The sequence below is a fragment of the Mustelus asterias genome, chromosome 9 (genome assembly GCF_964213995.1).
Source record: "Mustelus asterias chromosome 9, sMusAst1.hap1.1, whole genome shotgun sequence".
NCBI classification, from domain to species: Eukaryota; Metazoa; Chordata; class Chondrichthyes; order Carcharhiniformes; family Triakidae; genus Mustelus; species Mustelus asterias.
The window spans coordinates 70,156,358-70,171,833 of record NC_135809.1 but is presented as its reverse complement, the minus strand read 5'-3'; the positions used below and the strand labels follow the sequence as shown (position 1 = coordinate 70,171,833).

Genomic DNA, 15,476 nt, shown 5'->3' with positions numbered 1-15,476 from the left:
AATGTTTAAAAAAAAGAGGTTTTATTGATGTTATATACAAATGTACAGCACAGATATGAACCTGCAAAATGGCTAATTGTTCACAGCCTGGATGCACGTCGCTTTATTACAGAAATTTGTAGCCCCAATATTTTGAAAAATGCTAGCAGGATACAGTATCCTAAACCTACAGCTCATGCACCAAGCTTCTCACAGGCCCACTACCTAACTCACAGTGATTTACACAAATAAACAGTCCATATAGAAATGTAGAAAAATACTTTACACAAACAACAAAAAAACATTAAGAACTTGAAGTCATTTTTCTCCTTTTCAGTCTCTCTCGCCAGTCGTCAGGCAGTGCCTCAAAATTGGCATTCCTCTCAGCTTGGCCACTGCAGTAATAAACAGAGCACAATTATTGGATAACAGCGAGCGATTCAGGAACATAGGGCATGATTATTGGGTAACAGCGAGCGATTCAGGAACATAGGGTACGATTACTGGGTAACTGTGAGCGATTCAGGAACATAGGGCACGATTACTGGGTAACAGCGAGCGATTCAGGAACATAGGGCATGATTATTGGAATACAGCGAGCGATTCAGGAATATAGGACATGATTACTGGGCCACAGCGAGTGATTCAGGAGCATGGGGCACCATTACTGGGTAACCGAGTGGTTCAGAAATTATGTTACTGGGTAACAGTGAATGGTTCAGGAAAAGGGGACAGGGCAATATACTGAGTGACCAGCTCTTGTAGCCATAGTATTTATACAGCCAGTTGTGTTCAGTTTCTGGTCAATGATACAGTGGGGGATTCTGCAATGGTAATGCTATTGAAAGTCAAAGAGTGAAGTTTAGATTCTCTTGGTGGTCATTGCCAGACACTTGTGTGGCACAGATGTTACTTGTCACCTCAAGCCTAAATATTGTTCAATTCTTGTTGCATTTGGACATGGACTTCTTCAGTATCTGAAGAGTCACGAATGCTGCTAAACATTGTGCAGTCATCAGTGAATATCTCCATTTTTGACCTTATGACAGAAGGAAGATCAATGATAAAACAGCTGAAGATAGTTGGGCTATCCTGAGGAACTCCTGCAATGATGCCCTGGAGCTGAGATGATTGACTTCCAACCACCACAACCATCTTCCTTTGTATGGCTCCAACCTGAGGAGAGTTTCCCCCCTGATTCCCATTGACTTTTGCTCGGGCTCCTTGATGCCAGACTCGGCCAAATGCTGTCTTGATGTCAAGGGCAGTCACTTTCATCTCACCTCAAGCATTTAGCTCTTTTGTCCCGGTTTTAACCAAGGCTATATGAGGTCAGGAGCCAAGTGACCCTGGTGGAACCCAAACTGAGCATCAGTGAGCAGGTTATTGCTGACTAAGTGCCACTTGACAGCACTGCAAATGACCCCTTCAATCACTTTACTGATGATCAAGAGCTGACTGATGGGGCAGTAATTGGCTAGGTTGGGTTAGTCCTGTTTTGTGTGTGCAGAACATACCTCGGTAAGTTTCCACAATGCCAGGTAGATGTGGCATATGGAGAGAGAGTGCAGAATTTGATGGTACAGAGGGATCTGGGTGTCTTGGTACATGAATCATCAATAGTACAAAGAAACAGCAAGTGATTTGGAAAGCAAATAGAAATTTTATGTTTGTGGGGAGGTTTTACTGCAGCTGTGCAGGGCCTTGGTGAAACCACATTTGAAATACTACCGACAGTCTTGGTCTCTTTTCGCTTTTTTTATTAAGCAATTTCTGTTTTCAGGATTCCTTTGTATCCTTGCAGTAACTGTCAAACTGGGATGCATGTTGCAGTACCCCCAGGGGCAGTGTGCTCACCTGATTAGTTGCTGCTGCTTCCACTCCTCAATCCGTCTGTGTGCCTGAATCACTCGCTGCTCATCTTCACTGGAGCTAGAGTGTTCATCCTCGTCCAACTCCCGCTGAATGCTCTGCCACTTTTTCACCAGTGACGGCATCTTCATTTTGCTTTTCTTATTCTGAAAGAGGAGAGTTTGAGATAGGGAACTCTGAACACAAGTCATATGACGGAGCAAATCCCAGTCCCAGAGGCAACTGTGGGTAGGGATAATTAAATTACTTTACCTACACCGATTTCTCCTGTTGCAGTCTGGCGACAAGGGAGTGGGGTGGTGCGGGTTCACAACCGCCTGGGGTAGGATGTAGGCAGAGAGGAGCTCTCAACAAAGTTAGAGAAACTAATCTGCTCTTGACTAATTCCTGTTTCAGTTCAGCAGGCATTGTGCCCTGGCACAGGAGGACAGACAGCAAGTCACACTCTACCTTGTCTTTCTTCACTCTTCTGCTCTTCTCTGTTGCTTGAGCGACCGTGTTGGCTGGCAGCACCTCAGGCACGATTGGGAGTGGTGGGTTTGCCTGGGTGGTTGGTACTTGGGGTTGTGGAGTGTGCTGTGGTGTCGGCACTACACTGGTTAGCAAGGGCAGCAGAGGGGGTGTCGGTGCAGGTACAGCCTGGTGCATTGGAGCAATGGGCACCATCGAAGCCAGCATCTGGGGACCTGCAGCTCAACAAAAAAGGAAAGCAGCAATACATCAGCTTCATTAAAAACACATCAATATTCCCAAGAGCAGAACGCTCAGTAAGTGGAAAGAAATTACAGCTCTACCCTTGCAAAGGTGAGAAAAGTAGGGTGGGCAGTAATTTATTATATAGTAAATCATAAGAGCCCATAGAAATATTTGTGTACAGAAGGATCTAGGCATGCAGATCCACAGTTCCCTGAAGGTGGCAACTCGGGTAGACAAGGTGGTCAAGAAGGTGGATTGCATGCTGGCCTTCATTGGTTGGGGCGTTGAGTATAGGAATTGCAAAATCACGTAGCAGCTGTATAAGACTTTGGTTAGGCTGCATTTGGAGTATTGTGTACAATTCTGGTCACCACACTACCGGAAGGATGTTGATGCACTGGAAAGGGTGCAGAAGGGACTTACCAGAATGTTGCCTGGTTTGGAGGATATGGACTATGAAGAAAGGTTGAACAAACTTGGATGGTTTTCATTGGAGCGGAGGATGAGCGGGGATCTGATAGAAGTGTGCAAGATTATGACAGGCTTGGATAGAGTGGATAATCAGTCTTTTTTCCAGGGTTGAAGGGTCAATTACTCGGGGGCACAGGTTGAAAGTGAGAGGGGTAAGGATTAAAAGAGACATAAGGGGCAAGTTTTTAAAGATGTAGAGATGCCGGCGTTGGACTGGGGTAAACACAGTCTCACAACACCAGGTTAAAGTCCAACAGGTCTATTTGGTAGCACAAGCCACTAGCTTTCGGAGCGCTGCTCCTTCGTCAGGTAAGTGGGAATTCTGTTCTCAAACAGGGCATATAAAGACACAAACTCAGTTTACAAAATAATGGTTGGAATGCGAGTCTTTACAGGTAGTCAAGTCTTAAAGGGACAGACAATGTGAGTGGAGAGAGGGTTAAGCACAGGTTAAAGAGATGTGTATTGTCTCCAGCCAGGACAGTTAGTGGGATTTTGCAAGTAACGCTTACCTGTAAAGACTCACATTCCAACCATTATTTTGTAAATTGAGTTTGTGTCTTTATATGCCCTGTTTGTGAACGGAACTCCCACTTACCTGACGAAGGAGCAGTGCCCCGAAAGCTAGTGGCTTTTGCTACCAAATAAACCTGTTGGACTTTAACCTGGTGTTGTGAGACTTCTTACTGTGTTTACCCTAGTCCAACGCCGGCATCTCCACATCAGATTTTGCAAGCCCAGGCAAGTTGTGGGGGTTACAGATAACGTGACATGAACCCAAGATCCCGGTTGAGACCGTCCTCATGTGTGCGGAACTTGGCTATCAGTCTCTGCTCAGCGACTCTGCGTTGTCGTGTGTCGTGAAGGCTGCCTTGGAGAACGCGTACCCGAAGATCAGAGGCCGAATGCCTGTGACCGCTGAAGTGTTCCCCAACAGGAAGAGAACACTCTTCAACAGGCAGACAGAAATGTGATCTGGGGCAGGTGAGCAATTACAAGGTGCACACCTTGTATCCCACCTATCCACTGCCACAGCACTCAGCCCACCCACCACTCTACCAATGCCTTGGTACCCCACCCGACCTGCCTTGACATCCTATTCACCCACTGCCACCTTGGCACCCTGCCCACCCATCAGCTCCACCTCATGACTGCCCACTTGCCACTCAGCCAGTTTACTACCCATATGTCACCTCTGCCAGAGTGCTGGACTCACCAGACATTAAAACACCAACATGCACTTCTCTTACCTGGCATCATGGCTGCCTGAGTGTACAGGACAGGGCTGCTTCCAATGGTGATGGTTCGTGGCATCGGTGCAGAGGTCAGCACTGCTGCCTTCCTCTTGCCAGTTTTGGCAGTCTGACCTGAAGCTGGTGGGTTCATAGATGTACTTGAAGCAGAGTTATTCTGAAAGACAACCAGCCCCATGTTTACCAGCATTCCAGACAAATCTCACCTATCCAGTTTCCAGACCCAATGTCTACGGGGTTACAGAGTTGCTGAAACATGCTCAAAGTCTCAGAACTCAGCTGGGCAGACTGTGTCTCACACTTATCTGTGCATATCATAAATCCTTCAGGCAGTTAGAGTTAGATGGGATAGTGAACAGGTCATGAAGTTTCTCCTGGCCTGCAACTGGTTGTACAGGATAGGACACATGCGTTGCTGAATTCTGCTTTCTACTGGAGAGTGCATCATCCATGCAATGTCCTCAACATGTAACGTACATGTAACATCACAGACTTGGGCTGTGGTGCACCATTTGCCTTAGACTGTATCAACACCCCAGACCAAATCAGATTAGCCAATTCACCACAGAACACAACAGATATCTTTCCTGTGGGTTTTCTTTAAACACCACCCCAATCTCACCTTCTTCACTGCTGGAGGTTGAATGGTTGTAACTGGGATGATGTTGAGAAGTGCTCTTTCAATACAATCTTCTTCTGTTCCTGGTGCTGGTGGCTCCTTACTCTCCACTTCCATCTCCACTTCCTGTATGTCTCCATCATCGCTGGGAGGTGGTGGTGGTGGTGGGGGTGGCGGCAGCGGGGGAGGGGAGGAAGGTGGGGGTGGGGGTGGGGGAGGAAGATCCAGTGGGAGAGGGGGTTGAGGGGGGAGAGGCGGGAGGGGAGGTTGGACGTTGCTTCTGATAGAAGCAGTGTTGATTGGCTGGCAGACAGAAAGCTGGCTGGCACAGAGCTCTGTACGCAAGGGAGCAGAATGGAAGGAGCGGGAACATTACAAAGAATAAACAAAAGGAGAGTATAGTTAGCATACGAGTTACTGCCACCTTTGAACAACAGCAACTCAACTTGGTCTGCTGGGAGCAGTTTATTGCTCAGTTACTCTCTCTCACGTTCTCCCGTCAGGAAAAACATACAAAAGTCTGAGGTCACATGCCAACCTACTCAAGACAGTTTCTATCTTGCTGCCATCAGACTTGAATGCACCTATCTTATATTAAGCTGATGTTTATCGACACCTTAACTATGACTATAAGATTACATTCTGCACCCTCTCCTTTCCTTCTCATCTATGTACTCTATGAATGTTATGCTGTGTCTGTATAACATGCAAGAAACAATACTTTTCACTGTATACCAATACATGTGAAAATAATAAAATCAAAAGAATGACTAAATTCTTGGTTCAAGAAGTGTTTGTGTACATAATCTTTGGCAACAATAGTGTTATTTTGTTGGCACCAATTCTGTGTAACCTACTGTCTTCACTTCTCCAGATTTTTGCCTAGCTTAGCATCCCATACTCCAACACGCAGGCCCGAAGGATCAAAAGGCCTACTCCTGCACCTATTTTTCTATGTTTCTATACTTAATTCAGCAGTTTCTATACTTAATTCCCTCAAACACCAGCACTCTGCTGTGACACGTCTCTAATTTACAATGATTCCAAAGTGTTCAGTTTCAGGCACTGCAATAATGCCGTAATTTCAGTCAGGGGCCAGTGGGAGAGAGAACTCATTTAAGTGTCAATTGTCGTCAAAATGTGGCTGACTTCAAGTTGCCATCTTGTGGATGACTTGTTGTAATTTCAGAGCCTTATGTAAGGCACCAAAAGGGACTAGATCACTTCCTGCATGACACTGACATGGAACAGGCAATTGCTTTGAACACAATACCTATGAGCAAATGACCTGAAGGAAAATTTGGCTTTGTCCATGCACTGGAGTGAAATGCATCACCAAGGATGTGTCTTGGGATGTTTAGAGACCTTCAATAAAGGGCAACGTGCAGAGACTCATAGCCCCAGACTGCTGCACCAGGGATGTGGCTCCAGTTGTTTTCTGGGACTTGCTGCACATCAGCTGGAGGTTGGTTACATGAATTTCATACCAGTTCTTAAAAGATTCATGCAGCTCATTAACCAGCTAAATACTTTTTATTTATTCACAGGACGTGGCTGTCGCTGAAAAGATCAAACATTTATTAGCCATGGGGTGAAAGTGGGCTGCCTTCTAGATCTGCTGCAGTCCATGAGGTATAGGTACAACCACAGTGCTGTTCGGGAGGGAGTTCCAGGATTTTGTTCCAGTGACAGTGAAGGAACAGTGATATATTTCCAGAGTCAGGATGATGAATGACTTGGAGGGGAATTATCCAAGTGGTGGTGTTCCCAGGTATCTGCTGGTCTTCTCCTTCTAGATGGCAGTGGTCGTGGGTTTGGAAGGTGCTGCCTAAGGAACCTTGTTGACTTCCTTCAATGCATCTTGTAGATGGTGCACACTGCTGCCATCGATAGTGGAGGGAGTGAATATTTGTAGAAGGGGTGTCAATCAAGCGAACTGCGTTGCCCTGGATGGTGTTTAGCTTGAGTTGCACTCACCCAGGCAAGTGGAGAGTACTCTGTCACACTTCTGACTTGTGTCGTGTAGATGGAGGACAGACTTTGGATGGTCACGAGGTGAGTAACTCGCCACAGGAATACCAGCCTCTGACCTGCTCTAGTAGCCACAGTAGTTATATGGCTGTATATGGATATGAACAGCTTCAGTATTTGAGGAACTGTGAATGGTGCTGGACATTGTGCATTCATCAGTCACCATTTCTGACCATATGATGGAAGGAAGGTCATTGATAAAGCAGCTGAAAATGGTTTGGCCCAGGACACTCCCCTGAGGAACTCCTGCAGTGATGTCCTGGAGCTGAGATGATTGACCTCCAATCACCACAACCATTTTCCTTTGTGCCAGGTATGATTCCAACCAGTGGAAAGACCCCATGCCCTCGATTCCCATTTATTTCAACTTTATTAGGGCTCTTTGATGCCACACAATCAAAATGCTGCCTGAAACTGTGCCTTGAATATAGTAAAATATCCAAAGGTGAATCCACAGGAGAGGAAGGGGGCATTCAGATAGGTTAGCAGAAGTTTGACCAAAGAGGTCACTTTTAGGCAGAATCTAGAAGTCTAAATTTCCTTGCTCTTCCCAGAGACTCCACATCCCCAATCATGCCACATCCACCAGCACCCACCCAGGAAACTAAACCTGCTTCTAATTGATCAATCAGCAATTCTTCTTCAAACTGGCAAGGGCACAGAATGTAGTCTGGATGAGGAACTTAAATATCCATCACCATTTATGACAAAAAAATTGGATGGGTTGGAGAGTTGCGAGGATGCATAGGTTCTTCAGCATGATTCGGACAAGCTAAGTGAGCATGCATATGAATGGCAGATGCAGTACAATGTGGATAAATGTGAGGTTATCCACTTTAGTAGCAAAAACAGGAAGACAGATTATCTGAATGGCTGTAGGTTGAGAGAGGGGAATGTGCAATGAAACCTGGGTGTCTTTAGAAGTAAACATACAAATGCAGCAGGCAGTGAAGAAGGCCTTCATAGCGAGAGGATTTGAGTACAGGAGCAGGTATGTCATCAGATCAGAAGTGGGGTTGTTCCCCCTGGACAACATTCAGATCTGGGCGAGAAAATGGCAAGTAACATACACACCACATAACTGCCAAGAAATGATCTCCACGAGCAAATGTAATTTACACCCCTCACCCCAGGCCTATCCCAACATTCAATGGCATTAACATCGCTGAATCCCCACTATCAACATCCTGGAGATTACCATTGACCAGAAACTCAACTGGACTTGCTGTATAAATCTTGTGGCTACAAGGGCAGGTTAAAGGCTGGGGATCTTGTGGTGAGTAACTCACCTCCTGACTCCTCAAAGCCTGCCCGCCTTCTACAAGGCACAAGTCAGGGGTGTGATGGAACACTCCCCACATGCCTGGATGAGTACAGTTCCAATAACACTCAAGAAGCTCAACAACATCCAAGACAAAACATTGGCATCCCATCCAGTAACACTCCCTTCACCACTGGTGCACAGACAGCCATGTGCATCATCTACAAGACGCAGTGCAGCAAACCACCAAAGCTCTATCTGCAACACCTTTGCAACCCTGGACTACTGCAACTTAGAGGATAAAGATGCATGGGAACATTAGCATCACCTGAAAGCACCTCTTCAAGTGGTGCACCATGCTGATTTGGACTGATCCACTGCTGGAGGAGGGGCAAACAGGCGATGAAGACCAGATGGTTTGAAAGGAATATGGATTATTGTTCATCACAACCCCCACCATGCAGAGATACAAAGAATGGCAGCAGAACCCCTTACCTGTGGGATCACCGAGTGTGCCCGCGATTTCTTTTACTGGAGCTTTGGTGGAGAACATGCTCTTGCCAGCATTCAGCCTTGCGGCAGACTCAGCCGTTTCATCCTCCTCGTCTACGTCTGGGAACTCCCACTGTGACTGGCCCGTCTGCTCATTGAGATAGAAATAGCGCCGGTGCTCCCTACGGCGTGACAGAAAGTACACACTTAGTATGGCGGGTGACTGCAGGAGCACCCTGCCAGAGGCGAAAAAAACAGGTATGATTTTTTTTGCCAACAGGAGGTTTGGCACCTCCTGCTCCTAGCAGTCTAGGAAAGCAGAGGTTAAGCAGAGAACCTCATGGTTCAATTTTTGTTTGGATTCTTTTTTTCAAATATTGTGCCTTTTAAAAAGACAATGATAAATTTCAGCCCAATTATTGTTGTTTTTGGTGTGAGAAAATGGCTGCCTGTTAATGGTGGCAGAGAGCAGGATATCTGAAAGCTAACTCAGACATCCCATTTCATCTAGAGGAAAACAAGGAAGGAATTAATGCAAAAATATTCTTCAAGCTGAAAAACAAAACTATATATTTTTAAATTTATATATAGAAACACATTTACTTATTTTACAGATACAGTAAACTGGAAGAAGAGAAAAGAAAATAATTCTGACCTGTGCTTCCGGCAATAATCTTGGTCTTCTCTCGTCACGACTGCAGGAGGCACCTTCCCCTCTTTCTCTTGTGTAGTCGGCTCAGGAATTCCATCTCAGAAATTTCCAGCAAAGCGCTGACATTTCTTGCATGCGCAATCTCTCTCTCTCCCGCCCCTTTCCCCTTTATCGTTAATCCCTTACTCAACACAATTATATGAGCAGTCTATCTGTTCAATTCCAACACTCAAACCTCAGCATGAGAAAGTGCCAAATTTTGTAGGGTCACATTTTAGGCTGGTCCAATGATTTTGCTTTCGGAATTTGCATACATGCGGGAGTGTTACCAATTTAGCAGTTTAGTAAGCTGGCAGTCTGCAACTACTGTTGCCACGTCGTCATGTGGAGATGGGGAGTGGGGGATGGGTGGGGTCACAGTTCGGTTGTCACGTGTCAAAGGTGAAAGGTGAAAAAGTAGAAGAGTGCGTACCTGTCCCAATGGCAGGACCAGCCTTTTGGGGATGCATTAGATTCATAGTGTTTAATCTGTAAATCAGCTTCCTGTAGTTTGCGTTTCAGGTATTGACCATTCAGTGCTCCTTCTCGCCAGTCTGATATTCGAGTCTGAAATCCAAGAGAGGTAACATTAAAGACAAAAGCTCTCTCTCTGGACGATTCCCGCCCTTCGAACACCAATTCAGACTGAATGCGAAATGAATAGGGTCTTTGCAAACCTCAATCTGGAGAAGCAGGAAGTGGAAGTTGGAGATAGACTGTCTGCTAATTCCCAAGAACTCCAGTTTACTGGAGAGAGTGTTCGCTAATTCAGCAATCTGAAACTGAGAAGGATGAGTCAACATCAATGTTGGCACTGTTACGACATCCTCCAGTGATCCCCAAAACCATCCTAGTATACTATTGTCACAAAGAGAAAGAGAGATGCCAATACAGCCTAATCTTTGGATTTCCCACCTTCAGTTCACCCCGGTCATCCTTTTCTTCTGGAGGAAGTTTTGATGCTGCTGTCTGCTTGTCTGTAGATCCTTCGAGATCCATGTCACTTTCCTCAGGTTCAATGCTTGGCTTTTCCGGAGCTGCAGAGAGTGCGGAATAGGAAGATAAATAAATTGAACTGAAACCATTCAGCATTTGACCACATTCGGTTACACACTAAATTCAACCAATTACCTTCAACCCAAGTCTTCACAGCCAAACTTATACTAATTCCCTTCAGCATGCAACTGTCAAACTGCAATTTACCACATCGTGGTTAATGTACAATTCCGTATTATAGTTAGCTGGATGGCTGGTTGTCACATGTATTCGTGTACTGTGAAAAGTATTGTTTCTTGTGTGCTATACAGACAAAGCATTACGTTCAGAGAAGGAAACGAGAGTGCACAGAATGTAATGTTGTGATGCAGTGATGCTAAGAGCATGGTTTCAATTCCTATACTGGCTGAGGTTATTCATGAAGGGACCGCCTTCTTAACACAACCCCTCACTGGAGGTGTGGTGATCCTCAGGTTAAATCACCAGTCAGCTCCCCATTTCAGGGGAGCCTACAGTCATCTGGGAGTATGGCGACTTTATCTTATTGACTATAGGAACCTAGTAAAATTAGGTTGGAGGTCTCAAGTCTACCTATAATGGGTCGAATAGAAACTGATTTTTATTGGTAATCAGGTTCACTCATTGCAATCACAAAAGTTGGTATGAAAAATATAAATCTCACTTCACTGTATACTTTAAAAAAAATTTATGGGACGTGCATGTTGTTGGCTAGTCCAGCAGTTATCATCCATCCCCAATTGGTGAGCTGCCTTCATCAAGCACTTGCAGTATCTGTGGGACAGGTATGCTCACAATGCTGTTAGGGGGGGAATTTCAGGATTTTGACTGACCTAACCTGTGCCCTGTGAGTGTTTGATTGAACAGTGTAGAGGAAGCTTGACACCACTTCAGTAAAATGCGTTTCCTTCACCATGGGCCATTTTGAACAAGTTAAGCTTATGGCCCCAGTATTGGACTAGCATTCCTAGGATCAGGAATTGAACAGAAGAACTGTAGGACTTCGATAAATTTGAGCTTGTTTACTAATGAACATACTTCCCACAGCTAGTCAGTCCAGTCTCACTCCTCTTGGAAAGACACGCACAAGTACAAATAAGTGAAGGTCCACCATATCCCTAGAGCTACAAGGAAGATGTGCAAATGTGGCCTTGCACTGCTGTCCACACCCTGGAATCAAAAAAAAACTTGGGACAAGAACTTTCCAGTAAGGTTCCTCCGATCACTTACCGGTTTCAGTACAGGGTATTCCCTCTGGAGTGGTGTCACGGTCTAGGCTATCTGAAGCAGGGCCTGTAGACTCAGGACTTAAGGTGCGAACCAGTGCTTGCCATTTCCCTTTCCTATGGACGTGCTTGCTGCTTTCAGAGACCTGCCCCTCCTGCATCAAGGTTTGGCTACAATCTGAGCGTGGACTGGAGCCGGTTAAGCTGGCATCGCCCTCCTCCAGCGCACGCAGTTCTGCCTGTAAACACATGGACAGAGTAAAAAACCATTTGAAAAAGCAAATAGAATACAGCTACACTATCTTTCTTGTTGCTCTGTTCGCTTGTAGGGACCTTGTCCATGGCACACAGATTTTGCTGTTGTAAAGTGCAAGATCTTCAGTGGCATTTCTCAGGCATCCTGGCCCTGGGCACCAGCACACAGCAACTTTGCGCAAGGAGCAAATTCGCACAAGCATAATTTTGCCCATGGTGTGTGGGTTATTGCCATATGAAAAACACCAAAACCCTCCTGTTAATTTGGTCCTACTCTGCCGTCATTGGCCTTGGTCCCAGTAACCAGCATATAATGTACAAGTTGTTGTCCCAATCATAGAATCATAGAAACCCTACAGTGCAGAAGGAGGCCATTCGGCCCATCGAGTCTGCACCGACCACAATCCCACCCAGGCCCTACCCCCACATATTTACCCGCTAATCCCACTAACCTACGCATCTCAGGACTCTAAGGGGCAATTTTTTTTTTAACCTGGCCAATCAACCTAACCCGCACATCTTTGGACTGTCATTCAACTCCCTCCCAAATTCATAAGAATTGCAAATGGATCTTCGGTGGCATTGCTCCCTTTCGTAACTTAGAGTGACACTAGGTCCTCCAAGGATAGGAATGTTGTACAGTGATACACCATGCATTGCTCTACTGTCATTCAGATGAGAATTTGTTTGTAAGCACAGTTTTAGATCTTATAATTGTGTGGTGAAGGAACTGGGTAGATCAGAACTACAAGCTTAGTTCTGTTTATCACAAGAACCCAGTCTTGCTTTTGCCACAGATACTTTTGCAACCTTTAAGTGGAATATAATTTCACCTTCTTTCTCTCCAGCACCAACTCCAGTTCCCGGGTATATTCCTCCTCCTCCTCTTTCTCCACTCCCTCCTCTTCCTCTGCATTCTCCAGGGAAACGTTCAAGCTCGGATGATCCTCTTGTGGTGCTTCCTGCACATGCATGCTATTACTGTCCTCCTCAACAACCTCTTCTTCCTGGCAAATCACCTTCTTCCGCCACTTTTCCTCAGCTTTCTTCACCTCCTCAGGAATGAGCGGAGCGAGCAGAGATGCAGCGACACCTGAACATTCTTCCTTCTCGCCGGTCAGTGCAAACACACTCTCGTTAACTTCCTTCAGAAGTAGAAAAGAACAGGTTAGAGGCATGACACACAAAGGAGCCAGCATGGCTGCGATTCAGTTACCTGTACATCAGTGGCCCCACGGAAATAAATGCAGGCTTCCGCACATGATTTTTACTTTTGTTGCCCCTTTGCCCTGCAGAAAAGCAACAGATATCACCTTACTTCACCCCTACCTTCTTCTTCATGTTTCTGCCATCTGGCTTTGCCACAGTTTGGTCATGGTGATAGGTGCCTGTGTGCTGATAACTACTCTCCACCTCGCCAGCGGACAGGGTCACGGAGCTGAAAGACAACACACGGTAACATGCGTTTCCTCATTGCACTGTCAAGGGTCCTGTTGCCAAAATTGAATGGCCTTACTGCCTCCCTTTAAAAATTACCCCCATACCACTAAGCATAGTTGCATGGTAAGAAGTCTCACAACACCAGGTTAAAGTCCAACAGGTTTATTTGGAATCACGAGCTTTCGGAGCAGTGCTCCTTCATCAGGTGAGTGGTAGCACTCACATGATGAAGGACCAGTGCCCTGAAAGCCCGTGATTCCAAATAAACCAGTTGGACTTTAACCTGGTGCTGAGACCTCTTACTGTGCCCACCCCAGTCCCAACGTCGGCATCTCCACATCGTAGTTGTATGGTAGAAGCAAACTTACACATCTTATTTTCCTGGTTTCAATGTGGAATTTATGTTAGTTATTTAAAATGTTGGTTAGAACCTATCTTGAGTACCGCACCTAGAGAAGGATGGATTAGCCTTGGAGAGGTGGAGCACAGTCTCTCAGAATGTGACTGGCGATAAAAAGTTGGTTGTACAGACTAGGCCTTACTCCCTTGAATGTGGAGAATTAAGAGTTATTCTAATTGACGTGTTTAAAACAAGCAAAGGAATTGACAAGGTAGGTAGAGAAATTGTCTCCTTTGGTTGGGGAGGTGGGAACAAAGGGGGATAACATTAAAATTAGAGCTCAGGTGCATGAGGGGCTGGCGGAAATCAGGAACTCTTTTCATCAAAGTTCCCCATCACAAACAAAAAGACTGGCGGTCAATTGAAAATTGTTAACCGTTTGAAGATATTTAGGAAATGGAGCAAAATTGGGGAGGGGGTAAGTAGATAGAGCTGGGATATTGATCAACCAAAGTGGAACAGGCACAAGGGGCTGAATGGTTTATTCTTGTTATGTTCCTGTTTGTTCTCATAAGTGGAAAATGTCAAATATCCTGACACAGCTACAAAAGAGTTCCAACTTCATACAAGGGCACTGCTGCAAATATGTCCTAACACATATTCGTTTGCCATGCTCGAACAGCATACAGGATAGGACACTTAAAATTCAACTTCACGACTGGAGGCACCATAGCAATCAAGGCACTGGATTGGTAGCCTTTCACTGAAGCCGTGATTGCAAGCTATATAAAGGGGAGTTAAAAGCATACAACGCCATTGCAAATCCCATTGATCCTTAACCCCATTTGCTGACTGCCTTTGTAAAAAGTAGACCTAAGGTTTGTTTAATCTTGTCCTTCGCTATTTGGAGTCATCTCCCCGACTTAAACTTTTATTTCAATTACAACAATTGCACTTGTACCTCCAATTTACATTTCTCTCCCCGATATCATTCTATAATTCACTCAGGGATAAAGTTCCAATAATCAGCTATTAAACTAACCGTATAATGTTAAGTGATGAGAATGTTGTCTCAGCCTTAAAAAAACTACAGCGTTGGTTTATAATAAATAAAAATAAATATCCTTAGCTGAATTATGTCACAAGTGTTTAATCTTATTTCAGATCTCAGGCAAAGACTCCCACTCAGCACAGATAAGATAATTGCCTTTCTGTCATGTCACATTATCTGGAATCTCTATAAATCAGAGTTTTGCCCCTTCATCGCCATTAAATACAACACCTCACAGCACTCACTTGAAAAACATTGTGGACTCATGTGGCATAACCTGGGATTTGACTCAGAATTTCACTGCTCCTGCAGGCGACATAGACTTCACAGCACAGAAATGGATCAACCTCTACTGCATTTACACTCCATAAAAGCCTCTACCTGCTCTACACTCGCCTGCCCCAGAAGAACATAAATAGGAACAGGCCACATGGCTCTTTAAATAATGTTCCATCATTCAGTAAGATCAGGGCTGAGCTTCCAGATCAATTCCACTTTCCACGGCATCAGAAATCCACCAATCTCTACTCTTGACTATAAAATGCTTATCAAGTGAGCATGCACAGCCCTCAGGGATACAGAATTCCAAAGATTCACAAATACATGTATAGAAATTTCTGACCTGCCCTGAAGGATTGACATCTCCAGAGAGTATAAGTCTATCTAATCAATCACTCCACATTCCAGGAACCAATTGAGTGATTCTTTGTTCCACCCTCTCCAAGGCAAGTATATCGTTCCTTAGGCAAGATGAACAAACTCTATACTGTACTGCAGGTATAGAC

At 45.1% G+C, this 15,476-nt stretch overlaps 1 protein-coding gene across 3 annotated transcripts in view; it reads right to left on the bottom strand.

Annotated features, from left to right (window-relative positions):
• fnbp4 (formin binding protein 4) overlaps positions 1–15,476 on the bottom strand; it is a 28,571-nt gene continuing 13,095 nt past the window's right edge. For 2 of the 3 annotated variants that reach the window (XM_078220347.1, XM_078220349.1), the window contains 12 exons: positions 13,190–13,298; positions 12,694–13,005; positions 11,610–11,844; positions 10,281–10,402; positions 10,043–10,147; positions 9,799–9,932; positions 8,678–8,856; positions 4,894–5,225; positions 4,269–4,428; positions 2,302–2,537; positions 1,837–1,997; positions 1–374 (listed from right to left, as the gene is read on the bottom strand). In XM_078220347.1, the coding sequence (XP_078076473.1) occupies positions 284–374; positions 1,837–1,997; positions 2,302–2,537; positions 4,269–4,428; positions 4,894–5,225; positions 8,678–8,856; positions 9,799–9,932; positions 10,043–10,147; positions 10,281–10,402; positions 11,610–11,844; positions 12,694–13,005; positions 13,190–13,298 (2,176 nt within the window). In that variant the 3' untranslated portion in view covers positions 1–283. The remainder of the gene's footprint in view (positions 375–1,836; positions 1,998–2,301; positions 2,538–4,268; positions 4,429–4,893; positions 5,226–8,677; positions 8,857–9,798; positions 9,933–10,042; positions 10,148–10,280; positions 10,403–11,609; positions 11,845–12,693; positions 13,006–13,189; positions 13,299–15,476) is intronic. The other variant, XM_078220348.1, reaches the window with a different exon arrangement.